We start from the raw sequence: 20741 nt of genomic DNA on the forward strand, positions 1-20741 counted from the left end.
AGGGAGCTTGGCACGAGGGAAAGTCCTGGTGAGTGAAGCCAGGCAAGGGAAAATCCAGATGGATCAAGGGTGATCGGACATCTGGTGTTGGGAAGTCCAAGTAGATCAAGGGAGTGATCAGATACTTGGCACGAAGAGGAAAGTCCAAGTGGGTCAAAGGGATTGACCGGACACTTGGTGGAGAGTCTTAGCAGGTCAAGGGACTGACCGGATGCTAAGCATGATGTACCAACAGGTCAAGATTGACCGGATGTTGGTTTGAACTTGGTTTGGGCGAAAACCATGAGCTGGATCGATCTGGTGATCGATCCAGTGATACCGCGAATATTCTGATCGGTCTGGTGACCGATCAATACATCGAGCATATCGGTGATAATCGATAGGTCCGGTGACCGATCGAGTCGATCGTCAACAGAGCGAGGCGCGAGGGGCTGATCGGTCGGGACCGATCGAAGCCTCGATCGGTCCCCGCATCGATCAGAGTTCCTGATCGGTCTATGGACCGATCAGAGGTTCCCCGATCGGTCCATGGACCGATCGTGACGAACAAAGCTTCTTCCGATCGGTCCCGCCGATCAGAAGTTCTCGATCGATGCGTGGACCAATCGTGACCAACAAAGGTTCTTCCGATCGGTCCACGCATCGATCGAGTTCTAGCTGCCATGACGCAACGGCTAGTTTCTTCGCCGTCTTCTTCGCAGTTATAAAGGGAAGCTACTGTTGATCTTCTTCTTCTTCTTCTCTTTGCCCCTGCTTCTTGCTGAGCTCTCTACTTCGTGAAGCTTCGTGTGAGCTTCCCGGCTGGTCAGCTGCTGCTGCTTCGTCAACGGAAACCAGTCGAAGGCAAGATAGTGTGTGTTTTTACATTCTTATTGTTCTTGCTTCTTGTTGTATTTCTTGTACACTTATCTTGCTGTTGCAAGAGACTTTGTGGCGAGGTTTCTCCACCCAGAAGGAGTGTTTGATTTAGCCGGTTTTCCGGGGACTCATCCACCGACGGATTGATAGGGCTCGTCCACCTTACGGACACGCCGAGGAGTAGGAGTTTCATCTCCGAACCTCGTTACATCGATGCGTTGAGGTTTGATCTCTTTCTTTGTCGTTTCTACATTGTATTTTCCGCTGCGCTAACCCTAATCGTAGGAAGAAACGCGAGAATTTGGGGCGGCTATTCACACCCCCCTCTCTAGCCGTACGAAAGATCCTAACAGGAACTTGGTGGCTTGGCGCAGAATCTTGAAAAAGGGAAAGCTTCGGTGGGCAGTCTTCGAGATAAATCTGGACAACGCGGTTATTCGTCCCATGAGGCACTGAGCTTCCTTCAGGTTTCTGGGAGGCGACATGTCTTGCAGTGCTTTCACTTTACTGGGATTTGTCTCTATGCCCCGCTTGGTAACGATGTACCCCAAAAAGTGTCCACTCTTTGCTCCGAACAGACACTTCTGGGGATTTAGCTTGACCCCGTATGCCCTCAGCATCCCGAAGGTTTCTTCTATATCTGCACAAAGGTTGACCGCTAGGATTGATTTAATAAGTATGTCATCAACGTATACCTCCAGGTTTCGCCCGATCTGCTTCCGGAACACTTTGTTCATGAGCCGCTGGTATGTGGCACCAGCGTTCTTTAGTCCGAACAACATTACGTTGTAGCAGTAGGTGTCGTCCGCTGTAATGAAACTCACTTTCTCCTGGTCTTCTCGGGCGAGCGGCACTTGGTGGTAACCCTAATAAGCATCCAACATGCATATCAGCTCGCATCCAGCGGTTGAGTCTACCATCTGGTCAATTCGGGGCAGAGGGTAAAAAGTCTTTTGGCCACACCCTATTCAGATCCCAGAAGTCGATGTAGACCCTCCACTTATTACCCGGTTTGGAGACCAGCACCACATTCGCTAGCCAACTTGGGAATTGCAACTCTCGTATGTGGCCGGCCTCCATGAGTTTCTCGACTTCCGCTCGGATGATAACGTTCTGCTCGGCACTAAAGTCCCGCTTCTTCTGCTTGACGGGACGAGCATCCGGTCGGACATGGAGCTCGTGCTGCGCGACTCTCGGCGAGATACCTGGTAGCTCATGTGTTGACCACGTAAAGACGTCGTTGTTGCGCTGTATGCACCGGATCAGCTCCTCCTTCGGGCCCGCTTCCAGGTCTGATGCAATGAATGTGGTGGCCTCCGGTCGGCCATCCAGGATCTGTACTTCTTCTTTTTCTTCATAAACTAAGATGGGAGGCCTTTCAGTTATAGCATTTACCTCGATTCGGGGGGCCTTCCGAGCGGACCTCGACTCGGCTCGGACCATCTCCACATAGCACCGCCGTGCTGCCAACTGATCGCCTCTGACCTCTCCCACTTGGTCTTCGATAAGGAACTTGATCTTCTGATAAAATGTCGAGACGACAACCCGGAATTCACTGAGAGCTGGTCGGCCCAAAATGATGTTGTACGCTGAGTGCGTGTCCACTACGATGAAGTTAGTGGTCCGCGTCTTTCTGAGCGGCTCTTCACCGAGCGAATAGCCAATTTCATCTGGTCGATCGGCTGAACCTCGTTACCAGTGAATTCGAACAGGGGTGTTGTCATAGGCAGCAACTCAGCCTTGTCGATCTGAAGTTGGTCAAACGCCTTGTGGAAGATGATGTTGACCGAGCTCCCTGTGTCAATAAACATGCGATGAATAGTGTAGTTTGCTATTACTGCTCGGATGATGAGGGTGTCGTCGTGAGGTACTTCAACTCCCTTGAGGTCGCCAGGGCCGAAGCTGATCTCAGGCTCGTTCTCCTTCTCTCGACTGCATCCATGGCATGAATCTCCAGTCGTCGGGCGTACGACTTGCGGGCTCGGTTGGAGTCACCGCTGGTTGGCCTACCAGCGATGATGTTGATTTCCCCCCGAGCGGTGTTGCTTCTATTTTCTTCCTCCCGAGCAGACGGTCTAGCTCGCTCATGGGAGGCTCGAGGGTTGCTTCTTGGTTGGTGCGGGTGTCACTGCTCGGGTGACTGTTTGGCTTCTCGCCGTCCGACATTTTGATGATTATGTCGCCGGTCAGGCGAAGGTGATCGGCGGTGATAGCTCATTGGCTTAGTTACCGGGGCGAGACTCTGACAGTCGTGGGTGTTGTGGGTTGCCAACTGATGAAGTGAACAAAACATGGGAGTCCATACCTTTCCTTTCGGCTTAGGTAGTTCGGCCACCATCTGTTGGACAGCGTGCGACCTTGATTCTTGATGCGACCTCATCCCCTCGACCCGGGGTCCTCTGGGTGGTTGATGAATGGCTTGAGGCCTTCGCTCGGCCGGCGCTGCTAACTCTGCCGGTGTTTCCTTTTTACGGGCCGCTTGCGCCTCCTCCAAGTTGATGTATTCACTCGCCTTTTTCAGCATATGGTCATAGTCGCGCGGCGGTTTCCTGATGAGCGAGCAGAAGAAGTCGCCATCCATCAGCCCCTGGGTGAAGACATGCATCATGTGTTAGGATGTATACTAAAAGCCTAGCTTTTGGTATAAAACATTTATCTAGAAATAAGAATCACATTGGTCAAATGTCTACATTTGTGATAAATGTAGTTGTTCAATTAATTTATATTGTAGATAACATGGTGTGTGGTGTCACACACAGAAGATCATGTTATCAGTACCTTATAAATTATAAACAGTAGCTCACGACCATGATGGAAAGGAACAAACCATTGGAAGGTCGCAGTGTAATTAGGTGTTAGTTTATCTTAACTATATAATTACACTAATACACTAAGAGTGTATTGAGTAGGACCATTAGAGGTCGTTTCTTTTATACTGACTTTATAAAGAAACAAATACCTCAGTTATTATGGAAGTGTGTGCTCTTAATCCTAATATAATAACAAGCACATATATTTGATATTTATTTCTTTAATTTATCAATGGGTGAGATTTAGTTCGATAAATCAATAAGCCCGATAAGTTGGGAAATGATATCATTTATAGTGTGTGTTGTTGATTATAGAAGGAAACTGTGTCATAGTAATCTAGGTTGAGAATGTCCCCAAGAGGAGCTCATAAGGATTGCCATGTTAAACCCTGCAGGTGGACTTAGTCCGACATGACGATGAAGTTGAGTGGTACTACTCTTGGAGCTAGATATTAATTAAGTGAGTTGTCAGTAACTTACTTAATTAGTGGACATTTGTTATCTTAAACACAGGGAGACTGACACACTCATAATAAGAAGGAGCCCAAAATGTAATTTGGGATTGGTGCGGTAGTTCAATAATAGTTCTTTAGTGGAATGAATTATTATTGATGAAATTAAGTTGTGTGTTCGGGGTGAACACGGGATGCTTAATTTCATCGGGAGACCAAAACCAATTCCTCCTCTCGGTCCCTATGGTAGCCTCTTGTATATAGAGATTTATACCCACCACATACCCATCTTCTTACCCATCCAATGGGGCCGGCCAAGCTAGCTTGGAACCCAAGCTAGGGCCGGCCAAGACCAAGTGGATGAGCCATGTAGGTGGCCGGCCAAAGCTTGGGTCCCAAGCTTAGGTGGCCGACCACTAGAATATTAAAAAAAAATTTATTAAAATTATTTCTTATGTGGATATCATGATTTTAAAAGAGAATTTAAAAATTAAAAATTTCGTTTTATAACTTTCTACAAAAGATTAAGAGAATAGATTAATTTCTTTCCTTATTTGTAGTTTAAAAGGATGGTTTTAATTTTTGGTAAAAACTTTCCTTATTTGTAAATCATCTACATGTTTAAAAGAGAGTTTAAAATTTGAATTCTTTCCTTATTTGTTGATTAAAGGAGGATTTTAAATTTTAAGAAAACTTTCCTTTTTAATCATGTTCATGATTTAAAAGAGAGTTTAAAATTAAATATTCTCTTCTACAAAAGATTAAGAAAAGATTTGATATCTTTCCTTATTTGTAGATTAAAAGAGATTTTAATTTATAGAGATAACTTTCTTTTTATCCACATGTTTAAAAGAAAGATTTTAATTTATTAAATTTCCTTTTTATAAACCAATCATGAAGAGATAAAAATTATTAGAGAAATTTTTATAAATTTCCGGAAGCAAATAAGGAAGTTTTAATTGGTGTTTAAAATTTTATTTGCTTGGAGATTTTATTTGTTGTGGCCGGCCATTGTAATTTGAAAAGAGAAAATTATTTTAATTAAATAAATTTTCCTTTTCAATGGCAAAAGAATTAAGGAAGTTTTTATTAAGTTTTCCTTATTTGCCAAGACCAAGGATTATAAAAGAGGGGGTAGAGGAGGCTTCAAGGCGAAGGACTCTATTCTATTTTTCTCCCTCTTTTCCTTCGTGTGGTGGCCGGCCCTTCCCTTTCTCTTCTCTCCTCTTGTTGTGGCCGAAATCTATCATCTCTTGGAGCTTGGAGGATGTGGCCGGATCAAGGAAGGAGAAGAAGGAGAGAAAGCATGCATCCCTTGGAGCTTGGTTGGTGGAAAATTCTTCATCCTTTGAAAGTTCTTGTGCTTGGCCGAAACTTGAAGGAAGAAGGAAGAAGGTGCTTAGGTGGTTCTCATCTCGGAAGATCGTTGCCCACACAATGTCCGAGGTTAGAAGAGGAATACGGTAGAAAATCAAGAGGTCTTTCTAAAAGGTATAACTAGTAATTTTTCTTTCCGCATCATACTAGTTATTTTTGGAAATAATACTAAATACAAGAGGCATACGATTCTAGTGTTTCGAATTTGTTTTCGATATAGTGTTCTTTTGTTTTTCTTTTCCTTGTGATTTGATTGTTCTTTTCGGTTGACCTAAAGTTATTTTAGGAAATTAAATATTAGCTTTCCTTAAAATGTTTTGTCTAGTCGGTGGTGGTTGCTCCAATATCCAAGAAGGTCATGTGTCTCGCCACGTCAGTACTGGGAACCAATTTTGGAAATTAATATTTAATAGAATTAATAACTTAGGCGATTTGGATCAAACGTGTTAAGTTCTGCAGGAGATCCAAGTCAAAACCTAAAAGAACAAATATATTAAGTTTTGGATCAAACGTGTTAAGTTCCGCAGGCGATCCAAAATTTAATTTAAAAGAACACATGGTAGCTAGGAAAAGGTTCAGACCTTTGTACATAATTTTTGTACAGTGAAACCTTTAGGTTTTCCAAGTAGCAACCAACATCATGGTCTCGGATGAGACTGCAGGAATGTCCAGAGCGACCTGGTTGAATCACTGGATGTAAACTCGGAAAGTCTCTCTGGCCCATTGCTTCATGGAGAATAGATTGACGCTGGTCTTTTGGTAGTGTTTGCTGCTCGCAAAGTGGTGGAGGAAATCCGTCCGGAAATCCTTGAAAGTTCGAATCGATCCGTCCGGCAACCTCCGGAACCAACGTTGTGCGGAGCCAGACAGGGTGGTGAGGAAGACCCTGCATTTAACTCCGTCGGTGAATTGATGGAGAGTAGCGGCGTTGTCGAACTTACCGAGGTGGTCGTCTGGGTCGGTTGTACTATTGTACTCTCCGATCGCTAGAGGAGTGTAATGCTTTGGGAGCGGGTCTTGTAGGATCGCCTCATAGAACTGGCGATTGATCCGCTCGGGGAATGACTCGATTCGAGGCGCCTTCCCTTTCCTGGCATCCAGCATGGGCGCTTCATCAGATGATCCCTGGTTGGCTTGGGCCAGCTCGGACGGAGTCTGGAATAGGGCCTTATGGAATGGAATAGGGGCAGCGGGTGCCTCTCCTGGCGTGCCGGTCTACCCTCTATTCTGCGCCCACGTAGAAAATTGCTCCGGTCGATCTTCTGGTGCCGCTCGGCCTCCTGACGCTCAGGTGGCCTGCTGTGCCAGCCGCTCGGCGTGAGCATTTTGTTGCTGCTCCACTATCTTCGCCGCCCGCGTCTGGATGAGGGCGTCGAACTCTTCTTGGGAGACCGCCACGGTGTGTTGACGTCCAGCTTCTTCCATCGTCTCGGCTCCGGATTCAGGTGCGTTCCCACAGACGGCGTCAATTTGATCCCGTCTAGGTGCTGAGTCGACAGACGCTGGGGACGTGGCACTCTCGTTGACAGCGTATGAACCTCCGACTGGCGTGAGCCTCCGGTGAGAACCTGCAAGTACAAAACCGAGCCGGGAAGGGGTTCCCAGCGACGACCCTCCGACGCTCAAGTCAACTCCGGCGAGAAGAGATCGAGGCAAAGTAACAAGAATGAAGACTGTAGCTACAGTAGATGAGAATGCATACCTCCGTCGAAGGTTGGGGGCCCTTATATAGGGCTCCCCGGGGGCGCGTGCATACTTTCCGAGGCGTGCACGCTCCTCAAAGCATACCTAGAAATGGTCGTGTCAGAAAAGTGTGTCTGACGACGTACCTCAATTTTCCGAGCATATCCCTGACGTGACAGTGGAAGCTTCCACCGTACGATTCTTTGTCTGGTCCGATCGCCGCCCATGCCGTCTCTCGGTGGCGCTTGTATCGAGAAAGATATAGCCAGATGTTATTTTTGTCGGTATTGGGCCGAGCGGAAGGGACGCTCGACCCGTCAGTCACCTGGTCGTTCGATGGGCATCACGGCTGAGCCGATCAGGTCGTCCGCTCGACCGAGGGTGACTAGCGCGGTCCTCTAAACAAAAGGAGTCCTGCTTAGCTTGTGAGCGTCGAAAGCTCGACATAACGGTCGAGCTGTCAAAGCGCTGGCTCGGGCGCTGTTCGATCCGATCGCTCAGATAGGCTGACTTTTACTGCGACCGCCATAGGGCCGTTGACTATTATCCGGGCGGCATCCCTTTTTTATCACCGGATCTGATGATATTATGATATAAGGTCCGTTATCTGTTCGCCTGACATTGGACAACTACAATAGTTAATTTTTTAATTATAACTTAAAATATATATGTAAAATCAAATTAAATATTTTTAAAATATAGTTTATTTAAAAGATCTCCAAATATATATTAATTGAGATGAAGTTGCCCGGATGATGACCTTTGATTCGAGGTTTTCAAATTTCAAATAAAGACAACTTAGATATTGGACAAAATATCAAATAAAATAATGTTTTTGATTGAGTTGGATATGAGAAATTAAAATCTATTTATTTCATAAAGAGCAGATGACTTTGATCCATGTTTGATTGATTTTGATTGACAATAACTTAATATAAATATAAAAAGGAAATAATCCTTCAAACTTTTTGTATGTCGACTTCATATCAATAAAAATTTCAAACACTTTACCAATTATTAAGAATCTTATAAATTTAATAAATTCTTTATTTTAACCCAAATTAATCATTATTAGACATTAATCTTAATCTTCTTAAACTTAAATTTGGACGGTAGAGTTGCTACAATTAAACTTAAAATTGAAATTATTTAGCATAATCTAATAATATTCATATAGGATGATAAAGTTACTAAATATTTTTTAGTATATTAAATATAAATTAACACTAGCCGATCAATAGTAAAATACTTGCTAAATTTTGATCTCTACTATCTAAACAATATCCAATCCACTGCTAAATTTTTCATCACATAATGTTAGAGGTGAAAAATGGATCAACGACCGATTTGATGGAATTGACCGAATTATTTAAATAAAAAATGAATAAATTGATTTTTTTTTTTAACTTAACCGAATTGATTGAACTTTTGTATAAAAGCTGAACAAATCAAATCCATAGAATATTTGTTAAATCGATTAAAATTTAAAATAATCAAAATTTTGATTAAATTGGAATTTAAAAGAAGAGGATCATGAATTAGAGAATTAGAGATTTTAAATTTTCAATTTCACATCGGATATAATAAATTTGGATTTTTAAAATCAAACTAAATCAATTTGATTGAAATAATTAATATTTAAAAAATCAAAATTTTAAATTAACTGAACCAATTTTTTAATTAATTGATTCACTAATTTAATTTAATCGATGTCTTGCTCTCGCACCTACTATCCATTTTTTATAATAAAATTTATTACCTTAAATTAATGTTTTCTAAAAAAACGAAATTTTGATCCCAAAAGATACGGGTAAATAATAAAACTAATTTACATTTAAAAAAGTAACTCTCTATAATAATCAAGATATTAAAATATAAACAAAAAATATTGATAATCATTTTTTCCGTTGATAAAGTAGGATTAGATTAAAGTATTTTGATTTATTAATTTTGAATGAAATTAATAATCATAAGTATTTTGATTAAAATTAAATATCGTATGGTTGTTTTGGAATTATGATATTGAAGGAAATTATATACCATGAATTAGATAAGATCTAAACTGAGGCCATCAATACTGTCTTTATAAATTTTTTTATATATAAATTGAGAAGTGTTTATAATGAATGATCTAGAAGTATATCAGTTCAATCTTATATAAAATTTTTATATACCTTTAAGATAAATCAGAAAATAGTGGATGGATCAAGCCTAACATCCAATGTTTATATATCTATTTAAAAAAAAATCTTATAAATCTATCTTAGTTATGCCTTTATAGCATCATATAATTATTTTATCTAAAGATTTTATTTTAAATTATAAATAAAATAGATAAAAAGATTTTTATATTAACTATTTTATCTACTTTTAAATTTAGTAGTTATGAATAATTGATTGATTTAGAGGGTGATTTAAATATTAGATTGGGAGATTTCAACATAGAAAAGAAATTATATATAGATTTTATAAAAAGTTTAATTAAAGATTTAAAATATATAAATAAATTTACCTATTATTATAATGGAGCTAGACTGCGGCAACTACCACGGAGAAAAGAGTAACGAGAGAGAATGTGATGTGATGAGACAACCGATTCCGATCTATAACATGGCGTCGCTGCCTCTGGGACCTCACCAACCCCCGCCGGCGCCGCCCCACGATATCGCTCCGGCCCTCTCGCTCGCTCCGCCTCACCGCCCGGAAATGGCCGACGACAACAAGGTTCGCCTCCCTCTTCCCCTATCTCGGTTTTTATGCTTATCCCCTGTCTGCTCACTTTTGCTTTTGGCGCTCGGATGAAGTGTGAGCTCGCCCTTTCGTTTTCCGTTCGGATCATCTTTGATCTCGTCCAGGGATCGATCGCTGGAGGGATTTTTGGGCCTCCCCTATGCAGATCTCGATGGCAGATTGGGTTCGAGCTGTTTTTAGTATCGGTTGTCGATCTGAGGAATTGGTGGCTCGTTTAGTTTCTTTGTCTCATATTCACCTAGGCTCGAGAAGCTGCGATTCTCGCATCGGATCTATGCTGCGGCGATGCATTTGCTTATTTATTTTTGTTGATTGTGCTCCGATGATCTCCTCCTCGGACCCGTGCTATTCCTTTGGTCTAGAATCTCGATGCGCTCCTTTTGTTAGGACATGGGGACCGGACTCAAATATCAGAGACGGTAGGATCAGTTAGACGTTTTTCCCCTCTATGTTTGTTGAGTTTAAGGTTTGGGGTATTAGTCCCAGGCGGAAGGAAATTCAAGGTTTTATTTCATTTTTAAGGTTTGTGACCTGTTCTTATGTTTAGAATCGGTTCTATTTGTGTGATAGATTCTCCTGATTCTGTACTTTTCACATAGAACACTTACGTTTCGTCGCATGTTGTCTATCTGTTCACTTACTAGACAATGCATCTGACTTTGCTTGCGGTTAAGGTTGATAATTTATTCTCCCTTGACACCTTGTTCTGCTCGTCTCACCTGCAATCCTGTACGCGTTAACCTATTTGATGTTATCTCTGTTGACATTACTTCTCCTATTTGCTCACTGCAGTGCTATTCATTTTCATTTTATTTTTCCTTTTTAATGTTTGAACGAATAAGTAGAATGGCTAGTTAATGGTCAATTTGCCTCTTGCAGCATTTTTAGCATACTGAATCTTGTCTTTCTCATGTTTAACTTCCTTGCAATAATTATTAGCAGTTTTCACTTAGACAACTCTTGCCCACTTTATTGCAGCAATCATCTGTTGTTGAGGTTAGTGAGCCAGTTACTGGCCATATCATCTCCACGACAATTGGAGGCAAGAATGGGGAACAAAAGCAGGTTATGTGCATATGTACTTGTATTATCATATCAAGTGAGACCTTAACTTTCTTCTTTAGCTCACACTTTTGTGTTTTTTTCTTGGCATGCAGACCATTAGTTACATGGCAGAGCGTGTTGTGGGAAGTGGTTCCTTTGGAATTGTATTCCAGGTTTTTTTTTCCTTTGCAAATATTGCACTACATTTCTGGTGCTATTGTCGATTGTGTTGCTCTAGATTCTGACGGTTCCTCTGCCAGGCTAAATGCTTGGAATCAGGAGAAACAGTCGCCATAAAGAAGGTTTTACAGGACAAGAGATACAAAAACCGTGAGCTGCAATTGATGCGCTCCATGGATCATCCAAATGTGATCTCTCTCAAGCACTGTTTCTTCTCTACTACAGTCAGAGATGAGCTTTTCCTTAACCTAGTTATGGAATATGTACCTGAATCTCTGTACGGTGTCCTAAGGCATTACAGCAGTGTCAACCACAGGATGCCACTTATATATGTTAAATTGTACACATATCAGGTTATTTTTCCAGTTTTTTCTTGACTACTCTTTGTGGACATATGAGCAAGATAGTAAATTTGGATAGTTTGTGCAGATATTTAGAGGGCTGGCTTATCTCCATACGGTTCCTGGAATTTGCCACAGAGATGTAAAGCCACAAAATGTTCTGGTTGGTTTCACAACTTTAACTAACATGAAATTGTTGGTTTTATTTGAGTAAAATTATGTTCCTTTTACATTTCGTGTACATTCTGCAGGTTGACCCACTTACTCATCAAATCAAGATATGTGATTTTGGAAGTGCAAAAGTCCTGGTATGCTTATCTTTCAACTATACATGTGTCATTGAAGCCGTGGAAAGTATTTTCTGAGACTTTAGACTGCTTGGGTGATCATGACTTGCTATAGTAATTCCTTAGCAAAAGCTAACCAGCTTCCTAAACACAATTAAAAACATGAATAGGACAGTGACATTCTTAACAGGTGGGTTTTGTACACCTAAAACAACTTGTATTAGGTGGTATATAATAGTTCCAGCTGCACTGAACCACTGAAGAAACAAAATAGAGCCTAGTGTTTCTCTAGTCTTCATTAGGAGTTGGTCTTTCCATGATGCTTTAATGTTGCAACTCCTAAATAGTATGGAAACTGATGCCATAAACTTGGACAGTGGTGCCAATGTTTTGCCTGATGTTTTTGTTTCAACTACTTAAGCCATATATAAAAAGCTTTTTGGCTTGTTCCCTCCAAATTGCACATGAGTTCATGTTTTGTGTTTCTCTTGTGTGTGTGTGTGTTGGGGGATCGTTAAATCAACCGCTAAATGATGGTGTCACAACTTGATCCATTGCCAATTCAAATTGTAGTTAATAACTTATCTTTCTGAAGGGATACGTGGTTTGTAGAATAAGAAACCAAGCAAATTAACAAAAACTTTTATCTTAAAATGATTGCCTTCTCTGATACAATAGGATCATGTGTGATGGCTCCATGAGCATGTTTTCCAGCCAACCACTTCTTTGCAATAAGCATTTTCTGTGCTTTTTTTGCAAGTATAAATTCTTACTTTTGTGCCATGCATTTCTATCCATTTTGTGCAAAATAGGAATATATGCCATTTCACAGCAGGCTTTATTGAAGTGATATAAAAAGTTACAGCCGTGTGCTATGAGTTGATGGAGGCATCCATACCTTCTATAAACCACCTATACAGTTTTGAAGACCTTAGTTTCAATTTTTAGGGCCATGCAAATAAACTTTTGGTAACTTAGATACATTTAACTTTGCCTTCCATCAAGGCATCTCTGGATTTATGTATCGGCATTAACTTGTTTTTGTTATGCCAATATTGTTCCTTTTCTTGAAATATTACAATTATTATAGTAATGCAAGAATGATCTTTCATAAAGTGAATGTTTCTTCTATTAGTCATATCACAATCAGTTTAGCTTTGGGTTGGTCACATATTCCTGATTCAAAGTCACACATATCACACAGTTTGCCCCTATTGAAACACTTTGCTAATTTCCTGAACATGTTATAGGTGATGCTCCTACATAGTGGGGTACCAAGGGATTAATCATTACAGTTCAATCATAGTGGCTTTTGTTAGTTCTTTCCTTTTTTATAATAAAATATGTCCTCCATTTATCTTCTTGTACACGTCTCTTCAATTTCCTGCTTGTTTCTTATTTCAATATTTTACCAGGTTAAGGGTGAAGCAAATATTTCTTACATTTGTTCTCGTTACTACCGTGCTCCGGAGCTCATTTTTTGTGCAACAGAATATACAACATCGATTGATGTTTGGTCAGCTGGTTGTGTTCTTGCTGAGTTACTACTTGGCCAGGTACGCATTATTGAATTGAGTTGATATACTCTCATCAATAAAAATTTATACGATAACCAATTTTAATCATTCTACTTCATTATATTTGTCAGCCATTGTTTCCTGGAGAAAGTGCTGTTGATCAGCTTGTCCAGATAATCAAGGTTTGTTTCATGGATTCATTCTGTTTCTAATTTGGGAAGCAACCTTTTCAAAATTTGCATCAATTGATTAAATTCTATGATCCAGGTTCTTGGAACCCCAACCCGAGAAGAAATTCGGTGCATGAATCCTAACTACACAGAATTTAGATTTCCCCAGATAAAAGCTCACCCATGGCACAAGGTTAATTGTACACCCTTTCTTATGACTTTTGACTTTTTGTCAATTCAGCAGCTATCTTTTTGAGATTTTCAACTTGCCTTAAGCATTAACTAATCTATTGGCATACTTTTGAAATTTAGTGAACTGGAAGAGGTAGATTGAATGCTGTCTCATACGGTGTTTCTTTTACATACACTTAAATTGTTGCGTGTCATGATGTAGATCATGTCATGCTGGTGCATGATGATACCTTTGTTGGTGACCCATTACTCAAGCTATTAGGAAAAGGTCTGCTGTTATCTATAATTTACCTCCTGCTTCAGATAAAGCTGAATTTTGATTGGACACACTTAAGCTTGTAGTCTATACTCTTCAATTATTAGTACATACCATTGCTCATTATTTTGATCCAAAGAATGTGATTTTGGATCAAGACACAGTACCGTGGTACATGTTGTTTGCAGATGATATTATTTTGGTTGATGAGACACGTGAAGGAGTAAATGCTAAGTTAGAATCTTGGAGGGAAACACTAGAAGGGAAAGGTTTTAAGCTTAGTAGATTAAAGACAGAATATATGGAATTTAAGTTTAGCAATATTAGAAGTAATGAAACAATTGTTAAGATAGGAGAGGACGAGTTGCCCGGAACCGAGAGATTTAAATATTTAGGATCATTTTTACAAAATGATAGAGGGATTGAGAGAGATGTCTTACATAGAATACAAGCAGGATGGGTGAAATGGAGGGGAGCGTCGAGTGTTTTATGTGACCGTAAAGTACCTCTTAAACTTAAAGGTAAGTTCTATAAAACCGCAGTTAGACCTGCTATGTTATATGGAGCTGAATGTTGGACTATGACTCGAGCACATGAGCAGAAGATGAGAGTTGCAGAGATGAGGATGTTAAGGTGGATGTGTGGACATACGAAGATAGACAAAATAATAAATGAGAGCATTAGAGAGAAAGTTGGAGTTGCATTTATTGAGGAAAAACTGCGAGAGACACGTTTAAGATGGTACGAACATGTATTTAGACGGCCAATAAATGCTCCAGTTAGACAATGTGAAAATATGATAAACATACATATCAAATGAGGAAGGGGAAGACCAAAAAAGACTTGGTTAGCAACAATAAAATAAGATAAAATTTATTTAAATATAGTTGATGATATAATAGGAGATATAGCTCAATGGCGTAAAAGGATTCATACAGCCGACCCCACCTAGTAGAAAAAGGCTTGGTTATTGTTATTGTTGTTGTTGTTCTTGTTATAAAGAATGTGATTTTTATCTGCTTGAAAATTTTGCAATTCTGCAGCATGGACTTCCTAGAGCTGCTCCTGTTACCTTCCTAGACTCAATAATTCTTGTCAAATAAATTGCTATAGTTTTTTAGTTTCAATGAATTTGGGAATTGACAATATTATGCATTATGAAGCTTTTATTTTGAGGACAAAATATATGACATAACATGATTTGCAGATTTTCCATAAGCGAATGCCTCCTGAAGCTATAGATCTCATTTCACGCCTACTTCAATACTCCCCAGATTTTCGGAGCTCTGCAGTAAGTCTTTTCCCCAACTTTTCATGCCAAAACAACTGACTCTATACTGAAAACATAGATAGTTGGTTCACTTGGTTGCCTTTGCTCTTGACTTTTCTTGACCTATTTTTGTCCAGCTGGAAGCATGTGCACATCCATTCTTTGATGAGCTACGAGAATCTAATGTACGATTGCCAAATGGGCGTCATCTTCCTCCTCTTTTTAACTTCAAGCAAGAAGTAAGCATGCAAGTTTTTTCTATCTTGACTTTGTCAACACTTTGTTTTTTCTTGATACACTATTTTATCCTTTTTGCATATATTATACTGAGTTATCAGTGCAATGTTGCACCTGCATGGCTGCATCATGTATTTCATGACTTCTGAATACTCACACAACTGCAATGTCAAGTTTTCTATATTGAAGAAAGATGGCTTGCTCCATATACCAGTTATGGAAGATAAATAATTGATAATTAATAACTTGAATCAATTATGCCCAAAAATCATATTCTGGACATCTTGCTAGACTGCATGTTTGCCTGTACTTGGCAAATCTTTAGAATTGTATCCTGAAACTATCTATACTAACTCATCTTAATCTTTATCTTTGCTCTCAACTACATTATCCAATAACGGACTAGTTTCAGGGTATTGATTGCTATTTGTGTTAATTTTTTAATATAAAAATTATAAAACTCTAATTAAAAATATCATTCTATTTTATTTTAATTCTTTTTAATTCTGAGTTTTTCATGATTAAGAATACATCTTTTGGTTCAATGGTTGCTTATAAGTAGGGTGTCAAAAATGAACTTGCCCCGATGACCCAACCCGAGTTGACCTGAAAAAAATCAGGTTCGGGTTGGGTATTTTCGGGTTCGGGTTGGAGGGTTAAAAATTTTTGGGTTGGGTCGGGTTAGGTTCGAGTTAACCCGGGTTGACCTAAATATAGGGTTTAGTGGATTTTTTTGGATTAAATCAAATTTTATTTTGAAAATTAAGATGTTTTTATGTATATTAATATCATGTTTGCATGATAATGATGGAGTATTGAGATAAAAATAAAGAATTATAGAGAAAATAGTCCCCAAAGAAAGTCGTTTTGAATTGGGTTTTCGGATTATCCAGGTTAGGTTCGGGTTTAGGGGTTTTGGGTTGAACTCGGATTCGGGTCGGGTTTGGGTTGGGTTAAAAAAAAACAACCCGACCCAATCCGACCTGACCGAATTGACACTCTTACTTTTAAGAGACATTTGTCCTCTAAAAAAAAGTCAATCCATTGTGAAGATGTACTATTGAGAAGTAATCAAGAGGAAGAGGCTTCTCAAGATTCCTCTCCAGATTCTTTCTTTTCTTCAATATTTCTAAGTATAAATATTCTTTCTGTTATGGATAAAGTTACCCATAAATAGCATTAGCCAACAGATGTGATGCATGTAGCTGAAGAAAGTAGCAATCCAAAGGGTGCTTGATCTCTGTCTCATTGGTATGGAGAAATCATTATGAGGAATAAGTTGTTCACACTCATGAGTTTTCTTTCATCTCTTCCAGTTGTCTTCCATTGGCATTGTACTCACTTTAAGACCTATAAGAGCAAGCCTAAGGTTACATGGAAAGAAGATTGGGAGAGAGGCTGATCAGCTAGAAGACTTATCAAAAGCTTTTATTCAACTTTGAAAAAGTGTAAATCCACCTCCTATAATCAAAATCCTACCTCAACTTGTGTGATATCAAAACTCCACCCTAACCCTACTATTCCCATATCCCATTTATTCCACTTTGGGTGAGTTGCATTTGACTTGACTTGACCACCCAAGCCCTAGCTACTAAACTCTTACCAATTCTGGTGAATTACGCTTCAACTCTTTTCACCTTGATTGAACGCTAATCACCCTAGGCATCCTCTTATTAATCCCTTGGAAGCAAAATTGGTGCTATATTCGAGAATTAGCAGGTTTTCGTTTGCACATAACACTTGCATTGTTAAACATTGAAGGACCCACAGTAGAACTCCACATGGACGTGCTAACAACATAGGTAACACTGGTTCTATCCTTTTGGATAGTAGATTGGAATCAAACCCACATGGAAGGTTCTAATTTCTTTCTTAAGATTGTGAGCTTCACAAAAAAATCAGTATTATCTTAAAATTGTGAGCTTCGGTTAGAGGGATCTTTTTCTGTAAGCTTCCTTATTTGTTTGCATTGAATTTTGTAGATCGATTTATTATAACTCTTAATCAGACTTGGCCTAATGCAATTTGTTTGTTATAATTTATGAAATTGATATTGATATTTTATTATCCGGTTCCAAAATCTGCAGATGTGTATCAATTAGGCATTTAAAATATCTACAAATATACTTTAAAAGGCTTGAAACTAATGGTTATTGTCCTGATGCTTGGTCTTTTATGTAGTTAGTTGGAGCATCACCAGAACTCATAAACAGACTGATTCCAGAACACATGAAGCGACAATCTAGCATTAGCTTCTTGCATCCAGCCGGCACATAAGTCTGAAGATCACAAAATTCTTATCCCCAGAATACAAAGCTTCAATAGATAATGGCCAAGAGGGAGCTTAGGAAACAACTCACACGATCAACATAAGCTAACAAAACTGTGGCTTTCGGACTGTTTGGAGGACTCTTATCCGAGCTTTTTTTCAGGCTTGACGAACCGTGATTTACTTGGCATCATCATGCTAATCAAACTGATGATTCCAAGCAGTGGAATATATGACTAGAGGTACGGGTGGGGGTACGTTTCCAATGTTGTTTCCCTGTAGCTGAATGCTGCATAGCAGCGTTCCATGCAGTAGCTTTGTTCTCTCTTGTTTCTGTCATAGCAAATGTGCTACTTCATCCAGAGTTGTTTAGGGGGCTTCGAACTGGAACTTGCAAATCTACGAGCGTGTATGTAATGCATAGTTTGTGCTTCTGTAATTGTTTTTCCTTCTTTAGTGGCATGTGCTTGTTATGTTCTCTAGATCATTTGAATTATGAGTTTGCTGTTTGGTAGGGTTTTGGTTGAGATACTGAGGGCCAACGCTCAACCACTACAACTTAACTTTTCTGTTGGAGAAAATTTCACTTTGTCGCCTAGAGATACCTAACACCGCCACTTTTTACACTTACATTTTGGAGATTGTTTTGTTTGGATTTTATTTTTGAGCAATAAATATCGAAATTGGATCGGATGATCGAAAAGTCACTTGAGAATCCACCTCTCTCTCCATACATCGACATGAAATTCCGGGAAAAGGAAGCCAAATCTTCATCCCTGTTATTTCACTTCATCAACTGCACAGCCGCCTCCTCCACCAGCGAAGTCACCACCATCTGCTCTACCCGACCGACCACCTCCGCCGCCGCCTCCCACCCCACGCCCTCCCTCCACCCCTCGTCCCACACGGCGTTCAGCGCCACATCTTTGCACTCCAGATCCCTCTCCAGCCTCACGTAAAGACCGTCCCTCGCATCGCCACCTCCAAGCTCACTGTAATCGTCAAGCTTCCTGATCCGCTCGCAGATGTACCCCACCATGTCACCTACCGGCAACGCGCCCTCCGACGAGCGAGTTGCCGACAGAGGGTGGTGGGTCAGCAACTCCCGATCATATCGTCTTTTGCGCAGCAACAACTCCTCTGCGCAACTCAGGTACAACTTGGCCTCTGCGTCGGAGTTGTTGGCGGCGCCTGCTGCTTCATCATCAATGCTCAGCTCACGAGCGTGGAGCAGGAAGGAGTGGCGGTTGAGGAGCAAGTTCTCCAGATGATTCACTTCGCCTCTTTTGGCGTTGCTGAGGTCGACGTTGATGGATTTGCCAGAGCAGCAGCTCTTCGGATCTTTCTGGGATTGCTCTGTTACAGAAAAGGAAGACGAAAGAGTTTTATTATTATTTTATTAAATATATAAATCCTTGTTATGGAGAATGCATGCGGTCATGCGTACCGTGATTGAAAGATTTCGAGCTCTCCTGTTTCTGCTGAGCAGCCTCAGCAACAGCAGCTGAAATATTGATTACTGGTTCATCATCATCGCCGTCTTGTTTCTTGCTGGAAGGGCTGACTCCTTCTTCTTCCCGACTCGAGGTCTGCAGAACAGAGGGCAGGCATATCTCATGAACATTCAAAACAATGCTCAAGAATTTGATCGACCTGCAAAGGGAGAGATTAAAACACACTTAACCTTTTGAGCTGGCGTGACTCCAGTTGTTTTCTTTGCAGGATTTGTGGAACTATTTGCTGCTAAACTTCTCTCAGACTCCATGCCCCTCTTTGCCGTTGTTGTAGTTCTCATGGCCTGAGGCAATGGAGCCGCCGAGACTTTCCGAGAAGATCGATGGTGTGTGGGAAGAATATCTGAACTTAGCCTTCCATCGACCCTCTTTAGTTTCTGTTTACAATCTGCAGAGACATGCATTCGGCTCATCCTCGATGGCTTCTTCAAGATCGCTACTTCCTTTAGCCTTTCCTCGTCCTCAAACTCAAGCAACTGCGTCATGTCTTTCAAGCTCTCTTGGAGCTCGTTCGCCAAAGAATCTGAAAAACCTGAGCCATCGTGGTTCTCGGCCTTTTCTCTCTCGATGATGCTCCGGAGAGTCACTCGCTCCGGTGCATTGCCGCACCTCTTGGGTTTGGTTTCAGCTGAATCGGCAGCAGGCTCTGTCGCAGGGAGCTCTTCCAAGCCCATGAGTCTCGCAATCAAGTTAGGGCTCGCCGTCTTTGATTGAAGTCGTCGCGAATTCTTGATCCTTAATACTTCCTCCGCCCCGCGATAAGACGAGCTGAATTCGTCGCTCATGAGGTATGACCCTAATGATCTGCTAGAATATGCTTTCTCATCGTCACAGGAGCTCAGAAGCAAGCTTTCTCTGATCACCTTCTTGACCTCCTCCTCATGGCAGCAGCTCCTCCAAGAGCGACTCCCGAATTGCTCACCGTCCTCTACTCCGAGCCTTCTCTCCGTCTCCAACTTCCCCTTGGCTCGCGAGGCATCTTTCACAAGACCATCGCGGATGCGCTTGCTCCTGCCAACGAAATTCCGGGCCTTGAACAATGAGCAGACCATTTGGGTCAGTCTTTTAGCTCCCTGGGAGATCTCCGACAGCTGCATGCGGCTGCTTTTTCTGGTGCTCATCTTCTTCAGACCTCAAGCAAGCAATCGACTGACCTCTTCGCTTCGATCTCTCTATTTTGTTCTTCCCTTTTTTTTCATTTCTTCATCTGCACGACGGAAACTGAAAGCTTCATCGAAGAAGTAACAAACTGAGACATCGACGAAGAAACTACCAAGCAACACATGAAGTTGGGGGAAAACAGAGAGAATTACCCGGGAGGAAGAAGCTACACGGTGTTTGTTCGGTGGTGGTGCATGTGCAGTCACAAGTGCTTGGAGAGTGGGAGAAATGCACGAGTTTTCTTGATTGAATCAGCAGTTGGTTGGAGTAAGTTTGCAGGATGCTGCCCGGCTGGTCTCCTCGCAGTCTGGGCTCATTCAATACGAGTAATGCTGATGCCAGTGGGGACTGACAATAACATGCTTCTCTAAA

At 40.9% G+C, this 20741-nt stretch overlaps 2 protein-coding genes across 2 annotated transcripts; one reads left to right on the top strand and one right to left on the bottom strand.

Annotated features, from left to right (window-relative positions):
• Nucleotides 1–9711: 9711 nt before the first annotated feature.
• Nucleotides 9712–18176, top strand: LOC122051494 (shaggy-related protein kinase eta-like). Its single transcript, XM_042612661.1, has 12 exons — nt 9712–9904; nt 10910–10996; nt 11089–11148; nt 11236–11508; nt 11585–11659; nt 11748–11804; nt 13199–13339; nt 13432–13482; nt 13568–13663; nt 15126–15209; nt 15326–15427; nt 17607–18176. Exons 1-12 carry the CDS (start codon nt 9764–9766, stop codon nt 17700–17702), a joined length of 1263 nt encoding a protein of 420 aa, XP_042468595.1. The 5' UTR covers nt 9712–9763; the 3' UTR covers nt 17703–18176.
• A 302-nt stretch (nt 18177–18478) lies between these two features.
• LOC122050275 lies at nt 18479–20488 on the bottom strand. Its single transcript, XM_042611195.1, has 3 exons — nt 19379–20488; nt 19142–19283; nt 18479–19050 (listed from the first exon to the last, which is right to left on the bottom strand). The coding sequence occupies exons 1-3, from the start codon at nt 20327–20329 to the stop codon at nt 18479–18481; spliced, it is 1665 nt and encodes a 554-aa protein (XP_042467129.1). The 5' UTR covers nt 20330–20488.
• Between the last annotated feature and the right edge of the window lie 253 nt (nt 20489–20741).

Source organism: Zingiber officinale, chromosome 3A, assembly GCF_018446385.1.
Source record: "Zingiber officinale cultivar Zhangliang chromosome 3A, Zo_v1.1, whole genome shotgun sequence".
Lineage (NCBI taxonomy): Eukaryota > Viridiplantae > Streptophyta > Magnoliopsida > Zingiberales > Zingiberaceae > Zingiber > Zingiber officinale.

What these genes read in the sequence shown, in the direction of transcription:
- LOC122050275 (XM_042611195.1), bottom strand. Translation starts at nt 20,329, where the DNA reads ATGAGCACCAGAAAAAGCAGCCGCATGCAGCTGTCGGAGATCTCCCAG. An exon ending in GAGTCACGCCAGCTCAAAAG is followed by an intron (nt 19,284 to 19,378) that starts GTTAAGTGTGTT and finishes TCTGTTCTGCAG; the next exon opens with ACCTCGAGTCGGGAAGAAGA. An exon ending in CTCGAAATCTTTCAATCACG is followed by an intron (nt 19,051 to 19,141) that starts GTACGCATGACC and finishes TTTCTGTAACAG; the next exon opens with AGCAATCCCAGAAAGATCCG.
- LOC122051494 (XM_042612661.1), top strand. Translation starts at nt 9,764, where the DNA reads ATGAGACAACCGATTCCGATCTATAACATGGCGTCGCTGCCTCTGGGA. An exon ending in CCTTTGGAATTGTATTCCAG is followed by an intron (nt 11,149 to 11,235) that starts GTTTTTTTTTCC and finishes TTCCTCTGCCAG; the next exon opens with GCTAAATGCTTGGAATCAGG. An exon ending in CTGAGTTACTACTTGGCCAG is followed by an intron (nt 13,340 to 13,431) that starts GTACGCATTATT and finishes TATATTTGTCAG; the next exon opens with CCATTGTTTCCTGGAGAAAG.